Source organism: Patella vulgata, chromosome 4, assembly GCF_932274485.2.
Source record: "Patella vulgata chromosome 4, xgPatVulg1.2, whole genome shotgun sequence".
Taxonomy (NCBI): Eukaryota; Metazoa; Mollusca; class Gastropoda; family Patellidae; genus Patella; species Patella vulgata.
The window spans coordinates 81,428,304-81,454,699 of NC_065882.2; the positions used below are offsets into that span (position 1 = coordinate 81,428,304).

The 26,396-nt window shown below is 37.8% G+C and overlaps 1 protein-coding gene across 1 annotated transcript; it reads left to right on the top strand.

Moving 5' to 3' along the window:
• On the top strand, positions 1–25,405 carry LOC126817091 (multiple PDZ domain protein). Its single transcript, XM_050543891.2, has 11 exons — positions 1–123; positions 4,118–4,925; positions 7,965–8,101; positions 8,853–8,985; positions 10,857–11,030; positions 11,992–12,232; positions 13,454–13,589; positions 14,405–14,856; positions 16,937–17,051; positions 17,538–17,676; positions 21,045–25,405. The coding sequence occupies exons 1-11, from the start codon at positions 116–118 to the stop codon at positions 21,078–21,080; spliced, it is 2,379 nt and encodes a 792-aa protein (XP_050399848.1). The 5' UTR covers positions 1–115; the 3' UTR covers positions 21,081–25,405.
• Positions 25,406–26,396: the final 991 nt, after the last annotated feature.

The window sequence follows — 26,396 nt, forward strand, 5'->3', positions numbered from 1 at the left end:
CAACTAGTTTTTATTTCCGGTGTTTTGGTGTTAGTTGTGGTCGTTAATCGACATCTTGCTTCGTAGGAGTGGATTTGGGAGTTAGAGGATTTGTCATATTGTTGCTGAGTATGAGATGAACATGTAAGTTTGGATTAAACATGCATTATGCAAGAGCAAAATCTGCTTATTACAAGTCATTCTTTAGGCCTGAAATGTTATCTAAATTATCAATTAGACATTAATTAACTTATCCAGACTATAATAAACTCTCATTGTCAAGGCTAGCCTTCTATGTTGGCTGGATTAGATTCCTATATGCTGTAACGGCTATTGATAATTAAATCAGAAAAAGTGGATAATCGAGACTATGCTGTTTATATTAATGATTATAGTAATGATGACCGAGACTATGCAAAAATTTCTCGGCTCATAGTGGATCAATTTGACTGAAATTTTCAGCAAATTACCTTTACACTATCTAGTTTTTAACTATTATAGCGAGAACTGCCATCTCTTTATTTAATCTCCCATAATGTACCTTTAACTAGAGAGGATTTATTATACCCGTATATGTACTTGTGGTGATCAAGTCTGGTAATTCTTTTAAAGCGAGAATTTCATATTTTCTAAGAAAGTCAAAACATAATTATTTCTATTATGTCTTTTGCTCAATAGGTTATCAACTCACTATTATACGATCATAGGTTATCTTTCTCACACTTAAAAATCTTCACACCGGAAATAACAACACAATTACCTCCCTTGTTTTCCTATTGAAAACAAAAGTCAGCCATTTCCTCAACGTTGGAATTTGAAGTTGAAAATGATATTTCTCAGCAGGCAATAGTGAATTATAGGATTAATAGGATTATTCTATTACAGGTTAGGACTGTATTTGGATACCATTTTAAGGCTTTATTTTAATAAATTTTAAAAATATAACTTAAAAATTTGAAATTTCCGCTTTAAGCACTTGACATTCGTTCACAGATTTTCTTACACAGGTTTTCGTGAACGCATGCATTTGTATAGGAATGGATTTGTGTCCGCAGGTCTGGAAATAAGATTTTTTGTCCTCGCCTTTCAAAGAAAGCAGGGGACTATCAAAATGGGTTCGTCCGTCTGTCTATCTGTCCGTCACACTTTTTGGGACACAATAGCTCATCTTCTAATTAAGCTACAATGTTCAAACTTGGTGTAGGTGTTGATTAAGTCGATGCCTTGATGGAGATCGAAGATGAGCATTTTCGGCTTAGGACTCGATAACTTTAGTTCTAATTAAGTGAGCTAGTGCTGAAACTTGGTGTATAGTTTCATCACATCAATACCTTGATTAAGTTTGATAATAAACATATTTCGAATTTTATGTTTGACATGATAATCATCAGAAGAATTGTACCAGACAATAAATGTGACAGGTCAACATAGACTGATTCGAAATTACAATATCAATTTTAATATGTGCCTTTTGTCTACCTTTGAGATGTAATTTCTTTAAATGAATGAAATTCCATTCCTATTGACTACCACAATATCGGTGTCATTTATAGGACAGGGGAGTATTCAAAGAATAGAGATTTATCTCCTTTCAGGTGTCTGATTTGATATCTATATTTTAATCATCTGCCATAATACTTCATTTCATAGGGGGTTGGATGGCCGAATGGTTAGCACGCACGCGCTGTATCATACGGTCTGCCATTGAGGTAATGATTGAAATAGAATTAAAACATGTTAGTCCCGAAATGACCTAGTTTGTGTCGAGTGGACGTTAAACCCCATTTCTCTCTCTCTCTCTCTCTCACTTCATTTCATACCTTTAAAATACAGGTGTATGAATTGATATCTATATTTTATATACATAATGTTAACATGTAGGTTAATCACCTGGGGTGATTCTAGTATATTTATATTTCCTTCGATAAATCATATTCTCACTTTTAAACAGACTACTTCCTGTTTATGTACCTGATAGGTACATCACATATACCTGAAAGGTAAGGAATACCTTATTGTAACTGTCATGCATTATACAACGATGCAATGGTAGGAACTGGTGTTTAACCTTTCATTGGTTATCTTGGGACTAACATAAAGGTAATTGCAATTCAACAAATACGTAATGAAGACGTAGGCATATAATACACCATACAGTTTGCTATGAGGGACATTTAGCCCAGACAGTGGGGTTCCTGCGTACTATTGGTTGTATCCTAACTGCCAAGGGTTCTTGTATGTGGACGCCAACAGGTACACAGGTCCATGGTTTATCATCCCATCCGAAAGACTAAACATTGTTAACTGCTAGACCTCCTGCACCACTGATAAGAAGAAACAATGCTTAAAAATTCTAAGGAACTTTCTCGGGCTGCACAGGGATCGAACCCATGAACCAGGAATACAGGGATCAGATCCATGAACCAGGAACAGAGAAATCATCCCCGTGAACCAAGAACCCTCTGGTTAAGGAGCCAGCGCCTTTAAAACTGAGCAACATGTTAATTGGTACATTGTGAGATAACTAGCGTAATCCGTCACATTACTTGCAAACTGACGAATCTGGTATATTTAGATATCGAGAATTATGCGTTTGAAATTTGCGATCTTTTGTTATCTCTGTGGCCATTAAATAATAACAATTATTTGTGATTTAATATTTCATACACAGAACTCCATATACATAAATGTTATTTGATGGCTACAAAGATAAAAACAGAGCATGAATTTTAAATGCTTGATAACGACTTGTGAAATCTTGTTGAAACGTCGCAGTCAAATAAACCACAGTAATTGTTATCCATAAATAGTGTGTTATTTGTTTAAATATATGAAATTCGTTGGTTTGCGAGAAACGTTAAGAATCTAAATATCAGTGTAATTTTCGCTATGTATGATTATAATATGCACGTAGGCGTGCGCGCGTAAAAGAACTTACAGCAGTAGGAATTCGATATAAGAATAGGCTGTAGTGCTGCTGTCCGGGCAAAATTTTCCTCATAGCACACAGTATGGTGTATTACCGTCCTCATTAGCCCAATCGGTGCAGAACAGTAGGATGCTAAACCCCATTATGAAAATAAAAGAAAATGTATTTATGATGAGTTTCACCTGTAAGACTCGTTAGTAAAGGTGTAATATATCAAGGTATAGGTAGGTAGTGATAACTAACACCAGGTGATACATCTATCTACTGGTAACACACAATATACCATGAACTTTCACCTGTACATACAACATGTCTGACAATCAGTATATCATAGGAAATTACTTGGGGTCAAAGGTTATAGAGTGCTACCAGGATTAAACTGTCAGAATCAACACCATTCACAAGTTTGATGCATGTTCTCAGTCTCTTCCTGCAGTGAATTAAAATCCTTAGCATGTAGGAGGATTGGATGGTTTTGATTCCCCGGTTGTACGTGACAAGGAGTAGGGTCTCCTGTCCAACCTCGTGGGTTTTCTCCAGGTCCTCCGGTTTCCTCCCACTGCTAAAGACCCCTATGCTCAAGTGGATTATTGAAATAAAATTAAACGATGTGTTAGTCCCGAAATGACCTATAGTTTGTGTCGAGTGGATTTTAAACTCTCTCTCTCTCTCTCTCTCTCTCTCTCTCTCCTTCCTCCTTCACTTACTAATAAAGTCACAAGATTATTATTAGTCAAACAAAGAGTCTGAAGAAGTCACATGTTGTTTATTTAATATATTGATCAGCAGGTCAGACATGTAGGCGTTGATTTAATTGTCAATTATGGCTGAAACTAGTGAGGGGGTGAAATGTTTCCTTATGTCTGAGTATATATATGTATCAAATGAAAGAGTTTTTAAAACAGGTAGAAGGACATGCTACAACACTGTAAAAAGTTTATTATCATTTGATGTATTGGTGTATTTTTTATTAAATTCTGTCTACGAAATGGAAGTCATAAAGTGAGTGAATGTTATAGAAGATTCTCTAAATATATTTTTTTATGCAAAAAGACTTCACTATAGCATTGTTGGAGACACTTTCATCTGCCTAATACCGAAACTTGCTGTACAAGAAATAGCATGAGCTTTTATATAGTCTATGTTTATTTATACAGAGAGGAGAATATCAGAATTTTATTTTATGTTGAATATATTTTCTATTTTCAGAATCCTGCTGCAAAATGCTGTTGATGGAGGGTACCTTGTAATGACCTTGAGAAGGCGACGAAAGAGACCAGCGCCACCTCCTCCGTTACCAATACGTCACACGCCATCTTTACATCATCGCAACAGTCACGATAGCGGTCGACCTGTGGGTTCAATCGGTCTGTATTGTCAAGCGATGTCTCAATCAACAACATGTCTTCCGAGTGAATCTAGCGTCGATCGTGTACCTCATAGCAATGGTAACATCGGCTTTAACGCACCGTTGTCGTCTTCCAGTGCTGAACTGAGTATTTCTAACGACGACGTTTTTGTTGACTCTTCAACACCCGATGACAAAGTTATTTACGTTAATATACCAAAATATGATTTAATAAATGGAGATCATCAAACTGGTGGTTGCTCGGCATCAGAATTTCATTATTGTGAAAATTGTAAACAAAGAACTCAGAGCACGTCTGCTGTCGAGGACATGGTGAATTGGTCAAGTGAGATCAGTCCGCCAAAACATTTTACACATGAATATAAGAACAGAAACTCTCCAGAACTTTTACGACAGAATTCAACGTCAACTCTCGTAGGCGAAAATGGGAATCGTAGTGGAAGTTGTGAATCATTATCGACCAATCAAAATCATAGTAAACTTTCAAGCAGCAGTATTACGCCGTTACGTCGCCTTGTGGAACGTAATTTGTTAAAATCTTGTGATAATCGTGGTGAGGTTTATTCTCCGTCCAATGGTAGTCCATGTAGCTGTCACTCTGATATAGGAACAGGAAGTGCTGTGTCATCGCCAGGTTGTTCTAGTAAGGTAAGTTGAACAGAAAATTATTTGTAAATGGAGAGAGAAAGAGATTTAACATCCATTTAACACACACTAGGTCATTTCGGGACTAACATATGGCTTAATTTTATTTCAATAATTCGTATGCAAGTAGGGGTCTTCAGCAGTGGGAGAAAACCCAAGATGTTGGACGGGGGACCCTACTCCTTGTCATTTACAAGCTGTGAAGCAAAACCCTACCATTTGACTCAATGACAGGTCTTATGATCTAAAGCGGGTGCATCAAATCATTCGGCCACCCAACACCCCATCAAAAGTAAGAGGTACATGTATTAAATTTTAGCCTTCTAATTATCGCACTTACTCTGTAGAAAAGTCAGGAGACCAGGGCCCTTATTCACGAAATTTTAACTAAGATAAAATCCAAATTTTAGTCATTTGATTGGATAATATTAGACTGATTGTAGTGCTTAGCCAATCAAAATTGAAGTATCTACTAAAATTTGAATTTTATCTTTAGTTAAAATTTCGTGAAACAGGACCCAGGGCCCTTATTCATGAAAACTTAAACTAAGTTACAACCGAAATTTTGAGAAATACTGCAACTTCATTGGAAATATGCAAATTGATTTTACTGGTCAGCCAATCGAATTGCAGTATTTCTTAAAATTTCGCTTGGATCTTAGTTTAAGTTTTCGTGAAGAAGGGCCCAGTGCCAAACAAAAGGGAGATTTGATTGATAAGCACTGACCTAGGGTGATCAAGACTTAGTCTGTGATATGGCCGAATGTCTTTAGAATATAAGATACATTAAATATATATTTAAAAAATCATGTATAGGTAAGTAAATGGTTTTTGTATGGTAATGTCCTCATCTGAAAATAACCAAAACCAAATTAAATGATCGCTTTTAATTTACATGTAGCATGTTACTAAAGGGAATTGGGGGATCACGTGGCTAAGTGGGTAAGACGCTAGCTCGCTAGCCTGGAGGTCGGGTGTTCGATCCCTGCATTGGCCGAGAAAGTTCATCCAGATTTTCCGGCGTGGTTCTCCCTTGTCAGTGATGCAGGACGGAGGGGCTGACAAGGAAAGCTGTCTAGTCGTTCGGATGGGACGAAAAACCGAGGTCCCGTGTACACATTGGCGTGCACGTAAAAGATCCCTTGGCAGTTGGAATTCGATATAAGAGTAGGCCGTAGTGCCGCTGTCCGGGCAAAATTTCCCTCATAGCACACTGTATGGCGTATGCCCGTCTTCATTAGCCCAGGTTAGGAGCAGAACAGTAGGACGTTAAACTCCATTTCATTTCATTTCTAAAGGGAATTACATCAGTCCACAGCTCACTATTAATTTCACCTTTTGACTCTAATCCAGTGATTCTCAACCAGTGTGCCGCGAAATTTTGAATTGAGTATTCACTGCAGTCGGCTGGTACGTTCATAGCTGTGTTTTTCTTTATTTAGTTTGAGTCATTCTATGTGTCTATGACTAGTCTGTGTCTATGGTTGTATGCCGTGTATGACTTGCCATGTTTTTATTTTGCAAAATTCAGATATTCTTCATATATATTTAACCAGGTGTGCCGCTATTTTTTTCATGTATTCCAAGGTGTGCCATTAGTAAAAAAAGTTTGAGAACCACTGCTCTAATGCTAATTCTCGTCTCTTTGACAGGCTCTAACATTTCAACCTAACCAACCTCTTAACTCCACCCAAATCATGAATATTCCCCAAAACCTGGCAGAAAGTGTGTAAGCTTATTCAAACCATTTTCTTCGGTTCTAATTCTACACCAAAAAGTCAACAAAAATCGTCATTCCATGGCGGGAACGGGAGAGAAATACTATGAATATATAAATAGCTTTTGCACTCGATTCGTTAGTTACAATAAGTAATGATGTCCTCTATCCCCTGTGTCTGCTCCATCACTTTATTAGTGAAGAGATGTGCGTTGGAACATTTTCTGACATGTTGACAACTGATCTGAGATATTAGATTTGTCTCAATGAGACAGAGATAATTATTATATTACTGATCTCTAATTCTACATATAACCCAGATTGTCGTACAACACAGTCAGATAAGGACAGCTGTGGTTTAATTCTACATATAGAGAGAGAGAGAGAGAGAAATGGGGTTTAAAGTCCACTCGACACAAACTAGGTCATTTCGGGACTAACATATGCTTCAATTTTATTTCAATAATTCACTTGCACGGAGGGGTCTTTAGCTTTAGCAGTTGGAGGAAACTGGAGGACCCGGAGAAAACCCACGAGGCTGGACAGGCGACTCTACTCCTTGTCACGTACAACCGGTGAATCGAAACCGTGCCAGTTGACTCAATGACAGACCGTATGATACAGTGTGTGCGTGCTAACCATTCCGCAATCCAACCCCCTATTCTACATATAAGCCAGGTTGGTGTTTAATACACAGATAAGGACAGTTGTCCTTTAATTTTATTTAGGCCACTCCAGTTTGAATTTCTGATGTTTGCGAACACATTAAAAATTCTGCCTCAAATTTCTTATAAAATAAAAACTAATTTTAAATGAAATGACATGAAATGGGGATTAATGTATTACTGCTCTGCTCCTGTTGGGTTAATGAAGACAGAAATTAATTTTAAACAAAAAGTACCAAGATATTTATTGATCAAGGGACGGAAGAACTAAAACTTGTACGTGACAAGAAGTAGGGTCACCTGTCCAACCTCGGGGGTTTTCTTCGGGTCCTCCAGTTGCTCCCCAAGTGAATTGTAGAAATAAAATTAAACCATATGTTAGTTCCAAAAGTTGTGTCACTGGACGTTAAATCTCTCTCTCTCTCTCATATATGAAGGTTTACAATTAAAGATTTTCAGAATCTTAATAACAACTAGGTTAAACCTTAGGGGTGGGGGAAGACGTTTAAGACATGCCCTTTACCCTACATGTTTATGCATCACTAAAGATAGCTAACTTGAGCTAGATTCAAGAATCGAACTCTGTAACCAGAGCAGGTTAATTAATGTTGAACTCAATTCAAATGATTTATTCTCAATATAATTTTATGTTTATTTCAGAAGAGAATTATAACGAAGATTCATCTATTAAAGGATGAGAATGGTTTAGGTGTACATATCGCGGGTGGTAAGGGCTCGAAGAAAGGGGATATTGGTATATTTGTAGCTGGCATAACTGAAGAAGGAGCTGCTCACAGGTGAGACACATTTCTCTATGCATATTGGGGCTGTTGGATGGTCGAATGGTTAGCATGTGCGTGCTGTATCATAAAGTCTGTCATTGAGTCAAATGGCGTGGTTTCGATTCTCTGGTTCTACGTGACAAGGAGTAGCGTCGACTGTCCAACCTCGTGGGTTTTCTCCTGGTCCTTCAGTTTCCTCCCACTGCTAAAGACCCCTACGCGCAGGCAAACTATTAAAATAAAATTGAATCATGTGTTGGTCCCGAACTGACCTAGTTTGTGTCCAATGCACGTTAAACTCAATTTCTTTCTCTCTATGTATATTAAAATTAAAACATGGATACTGCAGGCTGTGGTGGGTTTGTTTAGTAGCTTGCATAATATTTTTTCCTGCTGAAGGAATTATGTTATGATTTTAACATAAAAAGATCAAAAATAACTGAGAGAAGTCCCCAGATTGTAGCTAAATGGAATGAATACCTTGTCTGTCCCCCCCTTAACACTAAAATAACTGGGAGAAGTCCCCAGATTGTAGCTAAATGAAATGAATACGTTGTCTGTGTCCCTCCCTTTAAACTAAAATAACCGAGAAACCCTCCCAGATTGTAACCAAATGGAATGAATACCTTGCCTGTGTTCCTCCCTTTAAACTGAATTTCTCTAGTTCGATTATAAAGGTATGTTATATTGTTCCAGGTATGATTTATAAAGGTATATGTTATATTGTGCCAGGTATGATTTATAAAGGTATGTTATATTGTTCCAGGGATGGTCGTTTAAAGAAGAACGATGAACTACTGATGATTAACGGAAAGAGTCTGATTGGTTTATCTCATCAAGATGCTGTCGAAGTTCTTAGAAGTGCTCCACGATTGGTTCAGCTTGTTGTCTCATCAAAGGTAAGACATGCTTCATGATTGGTTCAGCTCATTGTCTCATCAAAAGTATGATGACATGCTCCACGATTGGTTCAGCTCGTTGTCTCATCAAAGGTAAGACACGTCCACGATTGGTTCAGCTCGTCTTATCAAAGGTAAGACATGCTTCGTGATTGGTTCAGCTCGTCTTATCAAAGGTAAGAGTAAGACATGCTCCATGATTGGTTTAGCTCATTGTCTTATGAAAAGTAAGGATATTCTTATCTACCATGGGGTGAGACGAAACCTCGCGATTTCTCATTCCTGAAACCTACTTAGCATCCTTACCATTCAGATGGCACCAAAAAAATGGTGGTTACGTTTTGTCCTAACAAAACTCGATTGGGTATTGTCATTTATTTCTGAGTTGACGAAGACATCTTTACGATTTCATCAGAGCAGAGCACCAGAAGACCACAGGGGAAAAACTTGTGATGTCCACATTTATGCTTTTGTTCGATTACTTCCCATGATTTTACCCCTTGGTCCCTTCTTTATTCTCCATAAATATTGTATGGATCAACCCGACATGTCACTCTCTACAGAGGGTTTTTTGAAAGGCATAAAAGGGAAAAACTGGTGATGTCCAAACCATGGTCAATCAAATCAAATGCCCAAAATACATCATAGGAATGCTATGGGAGTGTGCACCAGCTTAAATGATCTCACTAAATGCATGATTCTTCATAGAAACTTGCAATATTTAAAAAAAAACTCTTCCAAACTGAAGAAATGAGTGTTTAAAATGGACATTTCCATTTACTCAAAAGTCAGAAAACATGACATCACCAGTTTTTCCTCTGGATTCCTCACCTGTAACTGTGTCTCTCCAACCAGGGTAGTAGAAAGCCACTGCAAAAGCTCAAGAGCTCAGTTCTGTGATAAAACAGCTGTCTCTTCCCCGTAATTCTTGTCTACTTAAAGGCTGCCACTCACCTGTTTTCTCGGCCGACTGCAATTATCAAGACAGCTACACAGCCACGCTCCCATGCTGTTTTGTTAGACCTGATTTTCATTGCCTACAAATCCAATCTGATTAAAATCCAGATCTATATTGCGTTTCGTTTTTTTATACTTTCAATGGTCTCTACTACATGAAGATCTGATCGGTTGTAGTGGAAGGTCACGTCAGGGGTCATACAAGCGACTTTTGACTCTATGGCATCAGACATTTGATTAACCAATCAGCGGTGATGTTTTAGTGGGTTACCCACAGTTCCGAGCACCTCGTGCCAAAAACCTGCCGTAACCTGCTCCTATACTGGGCTAATGAAGACGGGCATACGCCATACAGTGTGCTATGAGGGAAATTTTGCCCGGGCAGCGGCACTATCGCCTACTCTTATATCGAATTCCAACTGCCAAGGGATCTTTACGTGCATTCTAATCTATACACGGGACCTCGGTTTTTCGTCTCATCCAAAGGACTAGACAGCTGTCCTTGTCAGGCCCTCCGTCCTGCATCACTGACAAGGGGGAAACACGTCGGAAAATCAGGATGAACTTTCTCGGCCAATGCAGGGATCGAACATCCGACCTCCAGACTAGTGAGCCAGCGCCTTAACCACCTAGCCACATGGCTCCCTTGTAATGTAGAAACACAAAACGCAGGTTACAAGTAAAACAGAATTTTGAACTATAAAAAACAAAACGAAATTAAATCTGCGTTTTAATCAGATTGTAATGTAGAAACACAAATCATTAATCTTGTCCCGTTTAGTCTTCCATATGCAACACTATGTAGAGGGAAATAACTCCTAATGGCATGCAAATATTTCTCGTCTTGCTACAAACCTGTCTTACATACATTATTATCATATTCTACATATTTTTATTGTTTGTTTATTTGACAGATTCGTAAATCTGCATCGGTGGCCTCAACTTTATCAGCATCAAACTGTGAAAGTCCTAGAATCCTGTCCCCGATACCACAGAACGGCCACAGCGATAATTGTTTTCCTCCTGTACCAGAAGTTGTCGCACAAACACCGTGTGGTAGCGTCGTCAAATGGGAGGAACTTTTTGATGTAAGTACAAGATTCTATTTTTATTTCGCCCAGCCGCAGTGGTTCTCCAGGTCTTGGCCGAGAAAGTTCCTTTGGATTTTTCGGAGTGGTGCTTGACAAGGAACAGCGTCTAGTTGTTTGGACTGGATAAAAAACCGAAGTCCTCTGGAATGCGAAATGAATGAAGGCCATTGGTTCCATTGTCCAGGCAATCGTCATAGCACAATGTATGACGTATGCCTGTCTTCATTTACCCAGTCAGTGCAGAAAAATAGGACGTTGAACCCCATTTCATTTCTATTTTCGTTGTGGGATCGGTTAGTCGAGTGGTAGACCCTACAGTCTGTGTTAACTGTGCAAGTCATGGGTTAGCTCCCTTTCTTGTTATTAGGAGAATCCGAGGAGGAGGTGGAGTTGAGTATCTGAACTAACCTCTTGCCAGCTTCCCAGGATCCCCAGAGCCGGATTAAGACATACTAAAATGATCATGTAGTCCCATACTGCACTCCAACTTTGTGGGTTTTCTCTGGGCTCTCTGGTTTCCTCCCACTGCTAAAAACTCCTACGTGCAAGCGAATTATTGAAATAAAAGTGAACCATATGTTAGTCCCAAAATGACCTAGTCTGTCTCTGTCTCTGGAGGTCCTGTGTTCAAGAATGTTCATCTGGATTTCTGGCTTGGTTCCTGCTTGGCAGTGGTGCAGGACAGAGGATCTGGCAATGGACAGTGTATATTCGTTTGGATGGTACGAAAAACCTAGGTCCTGTGTCCACCTTGGCGTGCACGTAAAAGATCCCTTGGCAGTTGGAATTCGATATAAGACCATGAAATATCTCAAGTAGCAGTTGCTGTTACCCAACTGGTGGCATGTTTGAGACAGTGTATGTGTGCTTCTCTTAGAACACCTGATAACACTTTTTAAAAGGAATTTGACCATAACTGACAAGTTTGTTTTTATTCTAAAAATCTTTTAATTTGTAGAAATTTAAACCAATAGAAAACCCATCAAAAGGCCTTGAGGCTCCTCCACCCTACGTGAGCGGAATAAGGTCGCCAAGATATGGACCAGCACAGACTATTACAGTACAGAAAGGGGCTCGGGGAAAAGGGCTCGGATTTAGTATTGTTGGAGGAAAGGATTCAGCGAAGGGAAATATTGGGATATTTGTACGAAGGATTTTCTCAAATGGTCTGATATCAGAAGATGGCAGGATAACAGAAGGTAAGTTATTAGACTATTTTCGGCTGCAATACAAAGCCCTATCTATAATACAAATTTCAAGTGCTTGTAAAAAACCTAAAAACCATGGATTGTCATTTGCATTCTTTGAACAATTTCTTCTTTTAAGACCTAAAATGTACTTGTATTGATTATTTAAAGATACATTATGGGAGATTTTTACAGAGAATTGGCCATTCTTGCTATAACAGTTCAAAAGTAGATGATGAAAGAAGAATATTTTGAAAATTTCAGTCAAATTACTTTATTCTGAACATAGTTATCATCGTTGTAATATTTGACTAGAAATGGTAGTGAAATGTGCCTTCACTGTGGCTGATCGTTTGATTGACAGGCGTTAACTCCACCTACATATCTCGATTATCAAGTAAAGTTTTCAATGGCATGTGGAAACGCTCTACAGCGGCCTCGCTAAGTACACTTTATCATTCTCATCAGGATGCGCCATATTTGAATTAATTGATAAGTGAAATCCTATTTAAATCCGAGCTGTAGTCGAGCCATCCGTGGGTCTACAGAGTTGATTTTGGTCTTGTTGTTTAAATAAAGATCTAATTTATAATTTCTATAACATCTGAAGCCTAAATTAAGACTTGCAATAATCAGATTTTGCTCTTGCATAATGTATGTTTAACATTTTATTAAGAAAACAAAAGGCTAATTATTAAAGGTAGATAATCCTCCCAGTCTTGAATTCAATCACTTTAATACAAGAGGTCAATATTTACGGGAGGGAGGTTGGATGGCCGAATGGTTAGCGGGTGTGCGCTGTATCATAAGGTCTGTCATTGAGTCAACTGACATGGTTTCGATTCCCTAGTTGTATCTGACAAGGAGTAGGGTAGCCTGTCCAGCCTCGTGGTTTTTCTCTGGGTCCTCCGGTTTCCTCCCACTGTTAAAATTGAACTATGTGTTTGTCCCAAAATGAATTAGTTTGTGTCGAGTGAACGTTAAACCCCATTTCTCTCTCTAATTATATAATTTACTCAATGCTGAAAGTTCGGATGTTATTAGGTTATATCTTTGTAAATATTGAACCAAAGTTAACCATTTACAGGTGACAGGAAGTAGGGTCAGGGTCTAACCTTGTGGGTTTTCTCCCGGTGCTACGGTTTCCTCTTACCATTAACCCCTGTTAGTACAGTTGGAGCAGGACAGAAGGACCTTAAACCCCAATTTGATGAATATTATTGTTATTTTTAGGTGATGAATTATTAGAATTAAATGGCGAGTCGTTGTACGGTCTAACACATAAAGAGGTTATTGCACGGTTCCGTGGATTAAAGAGAGGTTTAGTGACCTTGACCTATAGAGGTCGTATAACATCACCATGTGCCAGGTAAATCATTTATAAGATACAGGATATCTCTTGGGTTACTCGATGGAATGTTCAGGAATAAGATACAGTCTAGGATATCTCAAGGGTTACTTGATGGAATGTTCGGGAATTAAATACAGTCTAGGATATCTCTAGGGTTACTCGATGGAATGTTCGGGGAATTAGATACAGTCTAGGATATCTCTAGGGTTACTCGATGGAATGTTCAGGAATTAGATACAGTCTAGAATATCTCTAGGGTTACTTGATGGAATGTTCGGGGAATTAGATACAGTCTAGGATATCTCTAGGGTTACTCGATGGAATGTTCGGGGAATTAGATACAGTCTAGTATATCTCTGGGGTTATTCTATTGAATGATCAGGAATTCAATTCTCCACCCTAGAAATGTGTCCATTGAGTCAACTTGAGCATTTGGGGTGCATGGCCACATAGGTTGGACTACATGCGTCATTGATACCATCTTTCACAATCACCACAGCTGAAATGTTCCAATAACGTCAGAATTCAGCTCACTTCTAGAGGCCACAATTGTTTTCCAATCCAGATACAACTTAACAAATATGTTAAGGATAAAAAATCTTGGATGAGTCTGATTTTGGTGCGTATTGGACCTTCTGTACATATTAAAGAATGTATATTTTGATCATTGTTTACTGTCCCCAATACGGGCAAGTACCTATGCAATAGCCTTAAAAATATTTTTAAATCTGAACAATATTTACGGTCTAAAACACCCATTTGAATGTCTATTCTTTCTTTTTATTTCTTTGTTTAAAGGTTTAAGATATTCACAGTATTTTTATATTTTACAGCCCCAGATTGTCTCCAACAGAATCCCTGGATGGGAGTCCTGTATCCACACCCAGTCATTCACCACGACACACACCTCAAAACAGTATTTCCGACCCATCAGTATTTGGAATAGATATTAACACAAATCACAGCGCTCCTGTACCTCCACCAACCCCTTATCGACTACCCTTTTATTCCCCAGCCAGTGAAATCCTTCTTCAAAGTGCTTTCCAGAACCAATGTAATCTGTTGTCACCCATGACGACGCTTGCCGGGACCAATAACCTCTTCGCCCAGACAGACAGGTTGTTAGAACAGAATATGATGGCATCCATGCAGAGAATGGAATCCTTCGCCCAGAGTTCATCGTTCAGTATGATGTCATCGAGTAGCTTCTCTAACGGTTCCGTCGTTTGGCAGGCGGAAGAATCTGAGAAGCAGTTTCGACAGTTTGACGTTTTACTCCATAAAGGTGAGAATGGACACTGGGGTTTAGGTATGGTCATATTCGTCCTCGGTATCAGATTCCTTTCTACTCCACTATACCCTGGGTTCATCTATGGGGTATTCACGTATTCGTCCTCGGTATCAGATTCCTTTCTACTCCACTATACCCTGGGTTCATCTATGGGGTATTCACGTATTCGTCCTCGGTATCAGATTCCTTTCTACTCCACTATACCCTGGGTTCATCTATGGTGTATTCATGTATTCAAATCATCTGCCCTTGATAGTAGCTTGATAGTAGCTTGATTCTATGAACCAATAAAAAAACAGTTTATAAACCAGTTTTGGCCTCAATGCTTACATTCACAACAATATGGCGGCTTGTTTGTTGCAACAGGATGAGATTTAGTTTCTTTCGCTAACTTTCTTTGTATGTAAACAACTTTTTTGTGCGTGTGGGGGGGGGGTGTCACGGTGGCTAAGTGGGTAAGACACTAGCTCGCTAGCCTGGAGGTCGGGTGTTCGATCCCTGCATTCACCGAGATAGTTCACCGAGATTTCCGGCGTGGTTCCCCCTTGTCAGTGATGCAGGACGGAGGGCCTGACAAGGACAGCTGTCTAGTGCACGTAAAAGATCCCTTGGCAGTTGGAATTCGATATAAGAGTAGGCCGTAGGCCACTGTCCGGGCAAAATTTCCCTCATAGCACACTGTATGGCGTATGCCCGTCTTCATTAGCCTAGTTCAGAGCAAAACAGTATGACGTTAAACCCATTTCATTTCATTTCATGTAACGATTTTTTTCATTGTTCAATAAAAATAACAGTGAGCAAGGGCATATAATTTGAATATGTGTCTCCTCTGTTGATGAACCCAGGCGTTAGTGGAGTGGAACAGAATAAGACTGAGGATGGGTCGTATTAACCAATGCATTGTAATTGACAAGCTGAGCCCTTATTCACGAAAACTTAAACTAAGTTACAACCGAAATTTTAGGAAATACTGCAACTTCATTGGATATATGCAAATTGATTTTATTGGTCAGCCAATCGAATTGCAGTATTTCCTAAAATTTCGATTGTATCTTAGTTTAAGTTTTCGTGAATAAGGGCCCTGAGCATTATTATTTTTATTTTTTTTAGAGAATTACACTTTTAAGGGTTAAAACCCTTTAGTACATGTAAATATTGATTATTCGGATGGGGAGTCATGGTGGCTAAGTGGGCAAGACGCTGGCTCACTAGCCTCAAGTTGCGGGCTCGATCCCTGCATTGGCCGAGAAAGTTCATCAAGATGGTACGGCGTGGTTCCCGCTTGTCAGTGGTGCAGGACAGAGGGCCTGACAAGGACAGCTGTCAAGTTGTTCCAATGGGACGAAAAATCAAGGTCCCGTGTACGCATTGTTGTGCATGTAAAAGATCCCTTGACAGTTGGAATTTGATATAAGAGTAGGCTGTAGGTGCACTGTATGCTTCATTAGCCCAGTCGGAGCAGAACAGTAGAACGTTAAACTCCATTTAATTTCATCGATTACTCTGGAAAAATTAGGCAAAAGTGATGTTTAGTAGATAATTTTCCAAACCATTTGTGTGAGTGTGATGGACAATGACCAGAATATGCCTACTTTTCACTATTGATGCAATGGCACCAGGAGCCCCATGCATGTGTAATCCGACCCTGGACAATATGGTAATAGAAACCCAGACAGTAACCTCACTGTTATTACAAACTTTCCCTCATAGCAGACCACACGACTTGTTCACAATTTCATTCTCCCAGTTCGTGCTGACCAGTATGACATTAAACCCTATTTCATTTGTTAAAGCTAAAAGTCAATTTTAAGGTTAGAAGTGTTAATGATAATAAAAAAAACGCAACACAATTTATATGGTAAAAACAATCACTGGTTTGTTCACATATAGCACGACGTTTCGACAATTATTCTCTTATCGTTTGCAATCATTTCTACTTGAACATGATAAGAGAATACTTGTCGAAACGTCGTGCTATATAAATTGTGTTGTGTTTTTAATGCCACTCAAGGATTGTTAATGATAATGTTGGGTATAAATGTTATATTTTATAGAACCATGTGTTATTTTGTAGAACCAGGTTTTAGTCTCGGTATAAATGTTGTACGCAAGACGATAGCAGGTGTTAGTAATGTTTATATACAAGATATTGTCAATCCATCTCCGGCATATTCTGATGGCCGTTTAAAGTAAGTTCTATTTTACATCTTCAACCATCTTGGATAATCTTAGTAACGTATTAAATACAGTTGATGGCATTTACTCGAGCTGTAACTTGGATAGGGGGTTGGATGACCGAATGGTTAGCACATATGCATTGAGTACGTCTGTCATTGAGTTAACTTGCATGGTTTTGATTTTCCGGTTGTTCGTGACAAGGAGTAGGGATGCCTGTCCAACCTCATGGGTTTTCTCCGGGTCCTCCAGTTTCCTCCCACTGCCAAAGAACCCTGAGTGCAAGTGAATTATTGAAAATAAATTGAACCATGTGTTAGTCCCGAAATAACCTAGTTTATGTTGTGTCGATGTTAAACTCTCTCTCTCTCTCTCTCTCTCTCTCTCTCTCTCTCTCTCTCTCTCTTTGTAACTTGGATAAGTTGGAGCAAAACAGTAGGAAGTTAAAACCTCATTTCATTTTCCTTTCATTGATGTTAATTTTTGTTTATTTGTTTTAGAAAAGGTGATATGTTGATAGAAGTTAACGGACATCCCATGCATGAATTAACGTTACTTGATTCATTTCATCTCTTCCGTAATCTACCCCCGGGACCAGCAACCATATTGGCACAGCGTGAATTTAAAACTGTCACCAGGGTAAGTATCATAATATTTAGTTTGATGTCTTCCGTTATTTCAACAATTGTTTGGGGGGTTGGATGGCCGAATGGTTAGCAAATGCACGCTGATCATAAGGCCTGTCATTGAGTCAACTGGCGCGGTTTCGAATCCCCAGTTGTATGTGACAAGGAGTAGAGTCGCCTGTCCAACCTCGTCGGTTTTCTCCGGGGTCCTCCGGTTTCCTCCCTCTGTTTGAAATAAAATTAAACCATATGTTAGTTCCAAAATGACCTAGTTTGTGTCGAGGACGTTAAACCCCATTTCTCTCTCTCTCGCTCTCAATAATTGTTTTATATTTGGTCATCAGGACCTGACAAAGGACCATGTATAGTTGTTTGGATGGGAAGAAAAAAATGTGGTCCCGTTTACACATTACTGTGCATGTAAAAGACCCTTGAAGTTGGAATTCGATGTACGAGTAGGCCGTAGTGACGCTGTCTGGGTGAATTTTCCTCATAGCACATGTTAAAGCCCATTTCATTTTAATTTATATTTGGATGGATTATCTCGAGCTTACCCTCTGTTAGAAGAGTTTTTATAAACCCACAATAAAATGGGGTCGGATTTTGTCGCTCTAGAGGCTCCAGTTATTCTCAGAGAGATTTTATATTTATATACAGGGTTTATGAGATGAAAATGTCTATTAATTTTCAACTATTTCCGATAATTACGATCAGAGTTGTGGCCTATGATCAATTTGAAAATGCTGGTGGGCGTGAAACCCCATTTCATTTCATTTCATTTCATTACCTACAATGAATATTTAATTAATATAAATTTCAGAGATTGGCTTACGTATAAGATTTATTCCAGCGTCAGGTATATTATCAATGAAAATAACACCTGGCTTATATTCTGTTTGTGTGAATATAATATATGCATGGTCGCCATTTTTAGTTTTCGTATATCATAAAGAAATGATTCACCCACTGCAAATAATTAATTCACAGTTGCGTTTTGTGTTTCACATTCAAAGTAAAATTTAACACAACACAGTTCTATGGACGACCTCGGTTTTCCCCGTGATCTCATTGCGTTCTACTCCACTATACGCTGGGGTTTAGCCATAGGGTTTTCACTATTTCAATTTATCAGCTCTGTCCTTGATCGTAGCTTGAATCTGCGAACCAATCAAAAAACAGTTTACAAACCAGTCTTACTATGACTCTTTAGCCTCTTTGTTTACGTTCACAACAATATGGTGGCTTGTTGCAACACAATGAGAGTTACTTCCCTTCGCCAACATCCCTTGCAATAAACGATTTATGGGATTGTTTGATAAATATAGCACAATCATCAAGGGCAGGTAACTTGAATATGTGTTCCCCCACCCCCCCCCATGGATTAACTCAGAGGTTAGTGGATAGTGGAGTAGAACGGAATGAGACCACTAGGGAAATTGAGGAGGTTCTATGGATAACAATCACCATTTTATGTATACACAACATTTTAACACTGGTCGTTATCAAGCATACAAATTTACAACCTGATTAAAACACAGATCCTATTTCGTTTCGATTTTTATAATTCAAAATTTTGTTTTACTTGTCTTTACTACACTAGAATCTGGAAGAGTTGTTATATAACCTGTGTTCTGGATGATGTGAGGGATTAGCCAATGTACTGTGTTCTTGGCGTGCGATGCACGGAACTCTGGGTATCCTACTAGAAACATCAACACTGATTGGTTAATCAAATATCTGACTCCATATGGCAAAATGCCGACCGTATGACCCCTGACGCGACCTCTCTCTGCAACTGGTCAGATCTTCATATAGTGAAGGCTATCGAAAGTTTAAAAAAAACGAAACGAAATGTAGGTCTGTATTTAAATCAGAATGACAAATTTACAAATGAGGATGGCAAGGACAGCTGTCTAGTCCTTCGGATGATACAAAAAAACGAGGTCCCGTGTATACATTGGAATGCACGTAAAAGATCCCTTGGCAGTTGGAATTCGATATAAGAGTAGGCGATAGTGCTGCTGCACGGGCAAAATTTCCCTCATAGCACACTGTATGGCATATGCCCGTCTTCATTAGCCCAGTATATAGGAGCAGAACAGTAGGACGTTAAACCCCATTTCATTTCATTTTACAAATGAGGGAGGAATCAAATTGTTATTGTGCATGAAACTCATCTATGCCTTGCTCTTGGCCCCGTTACCAATAGCAACCACACTTGGTAGAATTACGCCTTGAGTGACATTTAGAGATTGAACACATTAATGCTTTAAAACACCTAAAACATGTTTATATGGACTACCCCCAGTTATCTGAGAATAGTGACGTCTTCACTGAGGTTGCTAGAGGGACAGACCAAGATGCATGAATCTAATTACATGTTTTTATTTGGGTGGGCTGATATGTGTGAGGATCTATTTTTATATTTCCTAAAATCAAGCTGCTGCGTTGCTTTATTATGTTTTTTTTTTTATTAAAACCAAATTTTCCTAATTTGCTTTGCAATGTTTTGGAGTGCTGTGTAAATATAATAATTACATTGTAACTTTGGGGAGCTGATGGTTGGTTTACCCGTTTCAAAAGATCTGGATCCTTATTATAACTTATTATTTTAGAGACATTTATTAACTGGATAGAGTAGTTGAGTTGAGTGGCGTTATTTAGATTCCCTGCTTGTACGCGACAAGGAGTAGGGTCGGCTGTCCAACTGCATGTTTTTTCTCCGGGTCGTCTGGTTTCCTCCTACAGCTAAATCCCTCTACGCACACACGCTTTTTTTGGGAAAAAATTGAACCATGTAAGTCCCAAAATGACCTAGTTTATGTGGACATTAAACCCCCCCCTCTCTCTTTATCTCTGTCTCTCTCTCTTTTTATTGCAGTGGTTCTCAAACTTTTTTGGCCAATGTCACCTTGGAACACATGAAAAAATAGCGGCACATTTGGCTATATATATGAAAAATATTTGAATTTTGCAAAATAAAAACATGGCAAGTCATAGACGGCATACAACCGTAGACATAGACTAGTCATAGACACATAGAATGACTCAAACTAAATAAAGAAAAACACAGCTATGAACTTATCAGTAGATACCAGTGAATACTCAATTGGGATCACATGGTTTTTGACATTTTGTTAGTGTGCCGTTCAAAATTTCGCGGCACACTTCACTTAGGATGATCTCACGGCACACAGGTTGAGAATCACTGCTCTATTGGGTCTTGTCTGTTTGAGTTATTGCCGTAATATTGTTCAACTACATGAAATAAAGTAAAGACCATTCTGACAACAGCTCATCATATTTTTTTATAACTTTTTACTTTCAATAAAAACATGTGACATCTCCATAATGGTCATTTCTATTATTTCTTTTTTACAGACACAAGAAAATTCTCCAACAAGCCAGTGTCCTTAAACATTAATCACCCTCGGGGGAAGGTCAGTGCTGAAGCTGTTCGTTAATGTTGCTATTTAGTTGAAGTTTCCTGGGATTTGGAAACGAAGGTTTTAGTTCTGGATTCAGCAGATTTTTGGATCATCCCGTTGAATTTGATTGTTATGTTCATGTTTTGTGTTAGTGTTTTATTTATATTTTATTTTTAAGCTCCAACGATTTCTATTACATTTTATACCCAATTCTTAAGACACACATTTCCCTCATAGAATAATCCGCCTTCATGAGCCCAGTGGGTGCAGAAAAGTAGGACATTAAACCCAATTTCATTTAATCAGCTGCGTATGTTAACTGTAAGTATGTTCGGTTAAATGGGATACATGATGTATTACTGTAAATAGCTGTTCAACACAGGCCTGTAGCTAGCGGGAGGGGGGGTCAAGGGGGCAGCACTCTTTCCATTGGACGAAATATGAAGCCAACAACCAATGTGCCCATATCAGTATGGGTACCACATAAAACCGAGTGACATTGGTTGCCTGGTTCGGCACCCTTACATTGGACGCAATATGAAATGAAGCGCTCATATCAGTATGGGCACCCCATAAAACTGATGACATTGGTTGGGCTACCCTCCTTGCCCCCCCCCCCCAGCTACGGGCCTGTAACAGTTAAAACCTTTATTTTGTACAGATGAATTATCTTTTACTTATTAAAGAATAATTCTTTTTTTTTAACACAATGTATTTCTCGAATTGTTAAAAGTTTAGATATAAAAATATTTGGAAATACAAGGGGAATTTGTCATTTAAAAATTCAATTTAGTTTTCCATTTTCAAAAATAAATCGCACATTTGCCACAATATAACTCCAAGGTGCTGATGTGCCATTAAACATCACTTTATTTCTAGATATCATCTATTTATAGACAAAATACTTTTGTTACTTATTGTTATAGAAATCGTTGATGTTGTTTAGTTAATTGACGCAAGTTCTAGTCAGCCATTTTGAGAAGAAAAGGGCCTGTAAATTTAAATAAAACGCACAAAATGATATAACGAAATCCAAACAACAAAAATACGCCAAAAGTCTCAATCGAATGGCAATCTCTAGCATCTGGTTATTCCAGTCTTCACCTAGGTATTGATTGCACATTGTGGAATATGTCTAGCCTTGTTCATACACAAATCGTGTACCATAATGCGTTTCAGTGCCTGAAACGCATTATGGTACACGAATCGTGTACCAATGGTAAAATGTTTATTTTGTCTTAAATATTGGACATCAGAAGCCCATCTTTTCCCAATTAGATCACAACATCAATGTTGATTTAAATTGACAAATAATTTGTGTTTTTAATGCCGAAGACTTTGGATGATATTGAGTTAGAGACTTAGCTACTTTAGAACCAAAAGTCAATAGCTTTTTGTTCCAAATTTTGGAATGGGTTACAAAATATATGTGACCCGCTCCCACGAAACCAGACGCTTTGTCGCACAACTTCATTTTGTACTACAGGCACAAAAGCATAAACTATATGCCTTCTTTTTGCTGTAAATGAGCCGAACTCAACTCCAGACTATACAACAAAATTAAAATTGCATTTTTGGAAAGCTTAGGCTGTGGACTATTCAAATATGCTGCCAGCTGTATTTTTATAAAAATGACCAAGAATCTGGTTTTGTGGGAGCAGGTCACATATATACTGCATTTAGGAATGATTTTTAGTGAATTAAACTAAATAAAGGGACATAACTCTTTATCCACTCTGCATGTTTTCCATTTGTACTATATTTTGCTAAATTCTTCCTTCCAACTTGAAAATCGTGCACAAAAAATTGGAACATGTGCCTTTAACATTTCCAGATGAATGCATTTAATTGACGGCTGATCTTGAATTCTACGCCAGTTCTACAATTTATTATATATTATTATTTATTGTTTTAATTTCGATTTTATGTCAAATCAAAATATGATTGTTTAAATGTTTGAAGTGCTCTTAGTATGAAAGGGAACGTCCACCAAGACTGACTATCATTGTAGCATCACCCCAGAAAGAAAGTTAATTGGAGTTTACTTGAAAATATTGAATGGGACTCAGCCGTTTTTGGTCTGATTATATTCCTTTTAGAGTTCAAATTTCACAATATAGTAACATAAGGTACAATTTTATGGATACACAATTAATGAGTTTATACTAAGCAACCTTTCGACGAGGATACTGAGTATTAAACTCAGTAATTGTGTATCAATAAAATTAGACCTTGTGTTAATATGTTCACTAATAGTTTAAGAGGCATTAACAATCCCTCATATTTCCCCATATTGTAGTTTTCAAGCGTTCAACCAACCCTCTTCAAGTAACTTGTATTCCATATAATAGTGTCATTTGTTATTCTCATACAATTACTAAATGCCACTTAAACAAATTAATTCATTCCTATGATGATGAGAGACCTCTATCCTACAACAGTTTTCTAATTCAAAAGATTTTCAAGGGAAATTTTTCTCGAAAAACAGCGCTGTGACTTACTTTTATTTTGTACCATCCAAATAACAAGACGATGTTCTCGTCAGACCTCAGGCCCCCAGCCCCCAGTCCGCAGTCCTGCACCTACTAACAAAGGAAGGAGACTACACCTAGATAAACCCCAGGATCAAAGCCTAGACCTCCTGGTTACCAATCCAGCATCTTACTCACTGAGTCAATGCGGTTCCCATGACTGTGCGGCAACTGTGTCAGATTAGGTGGATTATTATTTTACTCACTGAGTCACAGTGGTTCCCATGACGGTGTAGTGCCTGTGATTGTCTGTTTAGGTGGATTATTGTCTTTCTCACTGAGCCAATGCGGTTCCCCGTGCGTCAACTCTGATTGTCAGTTTAGGTGGATTATTGTCTTTAAGTATTTATATGTTAATCGGCCTTATCTGTGTTGTGCTGTTGTCTATCAAATTTATTAATCAACGACCAATCTGTCTATTTATTAATTAAAAATGATATTTTTGTAGTAGTCTGTATGTTAGTGAATTTTGTTTAAATGTCTCAAATATTTCTACTGGTTAATTATTATATATGTAGGGTAATACAAATTTATGCATTTATCAGTACTGGCTTTAATATGTGCGTACTCGTTTCGTTTTTTTATACTTTTGATAGCCTACACAACATGAAGAGTTGTAGTTGGAGGTCACATCAAGTGTCATACGAGCGGCTTTGACCCTATGATGTCATACATTGATTAATCAATCAGCGATGGCAGTTCTAGTGGTTTAACCAAAGTTCCGTGCACCTCATGCCAAAAACTTGCCATAACAGACCGTTTCATTGGCTAATCCCTCACATCATCCAGCACACTGATTATATAACAACTCTTCCAGATCCTAGTGTAGTAAAGACAAGTAAAATGAAATTTTGATCTATAAAATGAAACGAAATAGGATCTGTGTTTTAATCAAATTGCAATACTTTAATATTTGCTGTATATAAATCTGTTAATTCCTTATGGTATTTTAAAAAAATTACGTAATGCCCTCTAAATCCTCAATTCTCCAACCCCACACTTGAGTTGATATTGCATCTCATCTCTATAATGATTTCGGGGGTTGGATGGCCGAATGATTAGCACTTGCACGCTGTATCATAAGGTGTGTCATTGAGTGAACTGGCGGGGTTTCGATGCAAGGAGTAAGGTCACCTGTCCAGCCTCGTGTTTTTTCTCTGGGTTCTCCAGTTTCCTCCCACTGCTAAAGACCCATATGCGCAAGTGAATTATAGAAATAAAATTCAACCATGTGTTAGTCCCAAAATTACCTAATTTGTGTCAAGTGGACATTAAACCCCTTTTCTCTCTCTCTTTCGTGATTTCACAGACATTGAGCTATAAATATATTTTTATATATCTCGGAGAGAGAGAGAGAGAAATGGGGTTTAACGTCCCCTTGGCACAAACCAGGTCATTTTGGGGGTTCAATTGTATTTCAATAATTCGCTTGTGTGTAGGGGTCTTCAGCAGTGGGAGGAAACCGGAGGACCTGAAGAAAACCCATGAGGTTGGACAGGCTACCCTACTCTTTGGCACGTACAACCAGGGAATCACTTAAGAGAAGATTAATATTTACAATTATTATTTTGAAAATATAAGTGAAAAGGATGCAGTAACAAGTAAACATGGTTATATAAAACTTGTCTCCCTCATAACACATTGTATGGTGTATGCCCATCTGCATTAGCCCAGTCGGAGCAGAACAGTAGGGTGTTAAACCCTATTTCATTTCATTTCTATATCAAAAGATAATTCGTTTGCTATCAAGAGATGTTTGGATCTTGAAATGAATAACAATTTTTTAGAATATCAATAAATTCACAGAAAGAAAGGGACACATGCGGCTGTCTTCGATATCGTGGAAGCATAGAAATTGCTTCATGATCAATATACCGATGTATCAGTTTATCAACCAATGATGTTTTTGAGGCTCAAAATAAAGATAGGCCTAGGATCGAAATTTAATGTCCTGGAGAGCACATTGTTTTTGGAGAACTGTTTATGCCAACCATATTGTATTTACTGTATGTTACAAGTATACCATATTGTATTTACTGTATTATACAAGTATACCATATTGTATTTACTGTATGTATACCATATTGTATTTACTGTATGTATACCATTTTGTATTTACTGTATATATACCATATTGTATTTACTGTATTATACCATATTGTATGTACTGTATATTACATATATACCATATTGTATTTTCTGTATTATACATGTATGTATACCATATTGTATTTACTGTATATTACATGTATACCATATTGTATTTACTGTATTATACATCTATACCATATTGTATTTACTGTATTATACAAGTATAACATATTGTATTTACTGTATCTTACATGTATAACATATTGTATTTACTGTATGATACATGTATACCATATTGTAATTACTGTATTATACAAGTATGCCATATTGTATTTACTGTATTATACATGTATACCATATTGTATTTACTGTATATATACCATATTGTATTTACTGTATTATACCATATTGTATGTACTGTAATACCATATTGTATTTACTGTATTATACATGTATGTATACCATATTGTATTTACTGTATGATACATGTATACTATATTGTATTTACTGTATTATACCATATTGTATTTACTGTATGATACATGTATACCATATTGTATTTACTGTATGTATATTGTATTATACATGTTTACCATACTGTGTAATATATATTATATTTACAATGTAGATATGTACCAAGTGAATTGTTTAGTTAGTATTATATAGGACCAATAATATTTTAT

Coding starts and splice junctions, on each gene's coding strand:
- LOC126817091 (XM_050543891.2), top strand. Junction 4,926..7,964: donor CGCCAGGTTGTTCTAGTAAG/GTAAGTTGAACA, acceptor TGTTTATTTCAG/AAGAGAATTATAACGAAGAT. Junction 8,102..8,852: donor GAAGAAGGAGCTGCTCACAG/GTGAGACACATT, acceptor ATATTGTTCCAG/GGATGGTCGTTTAAAGAAGA.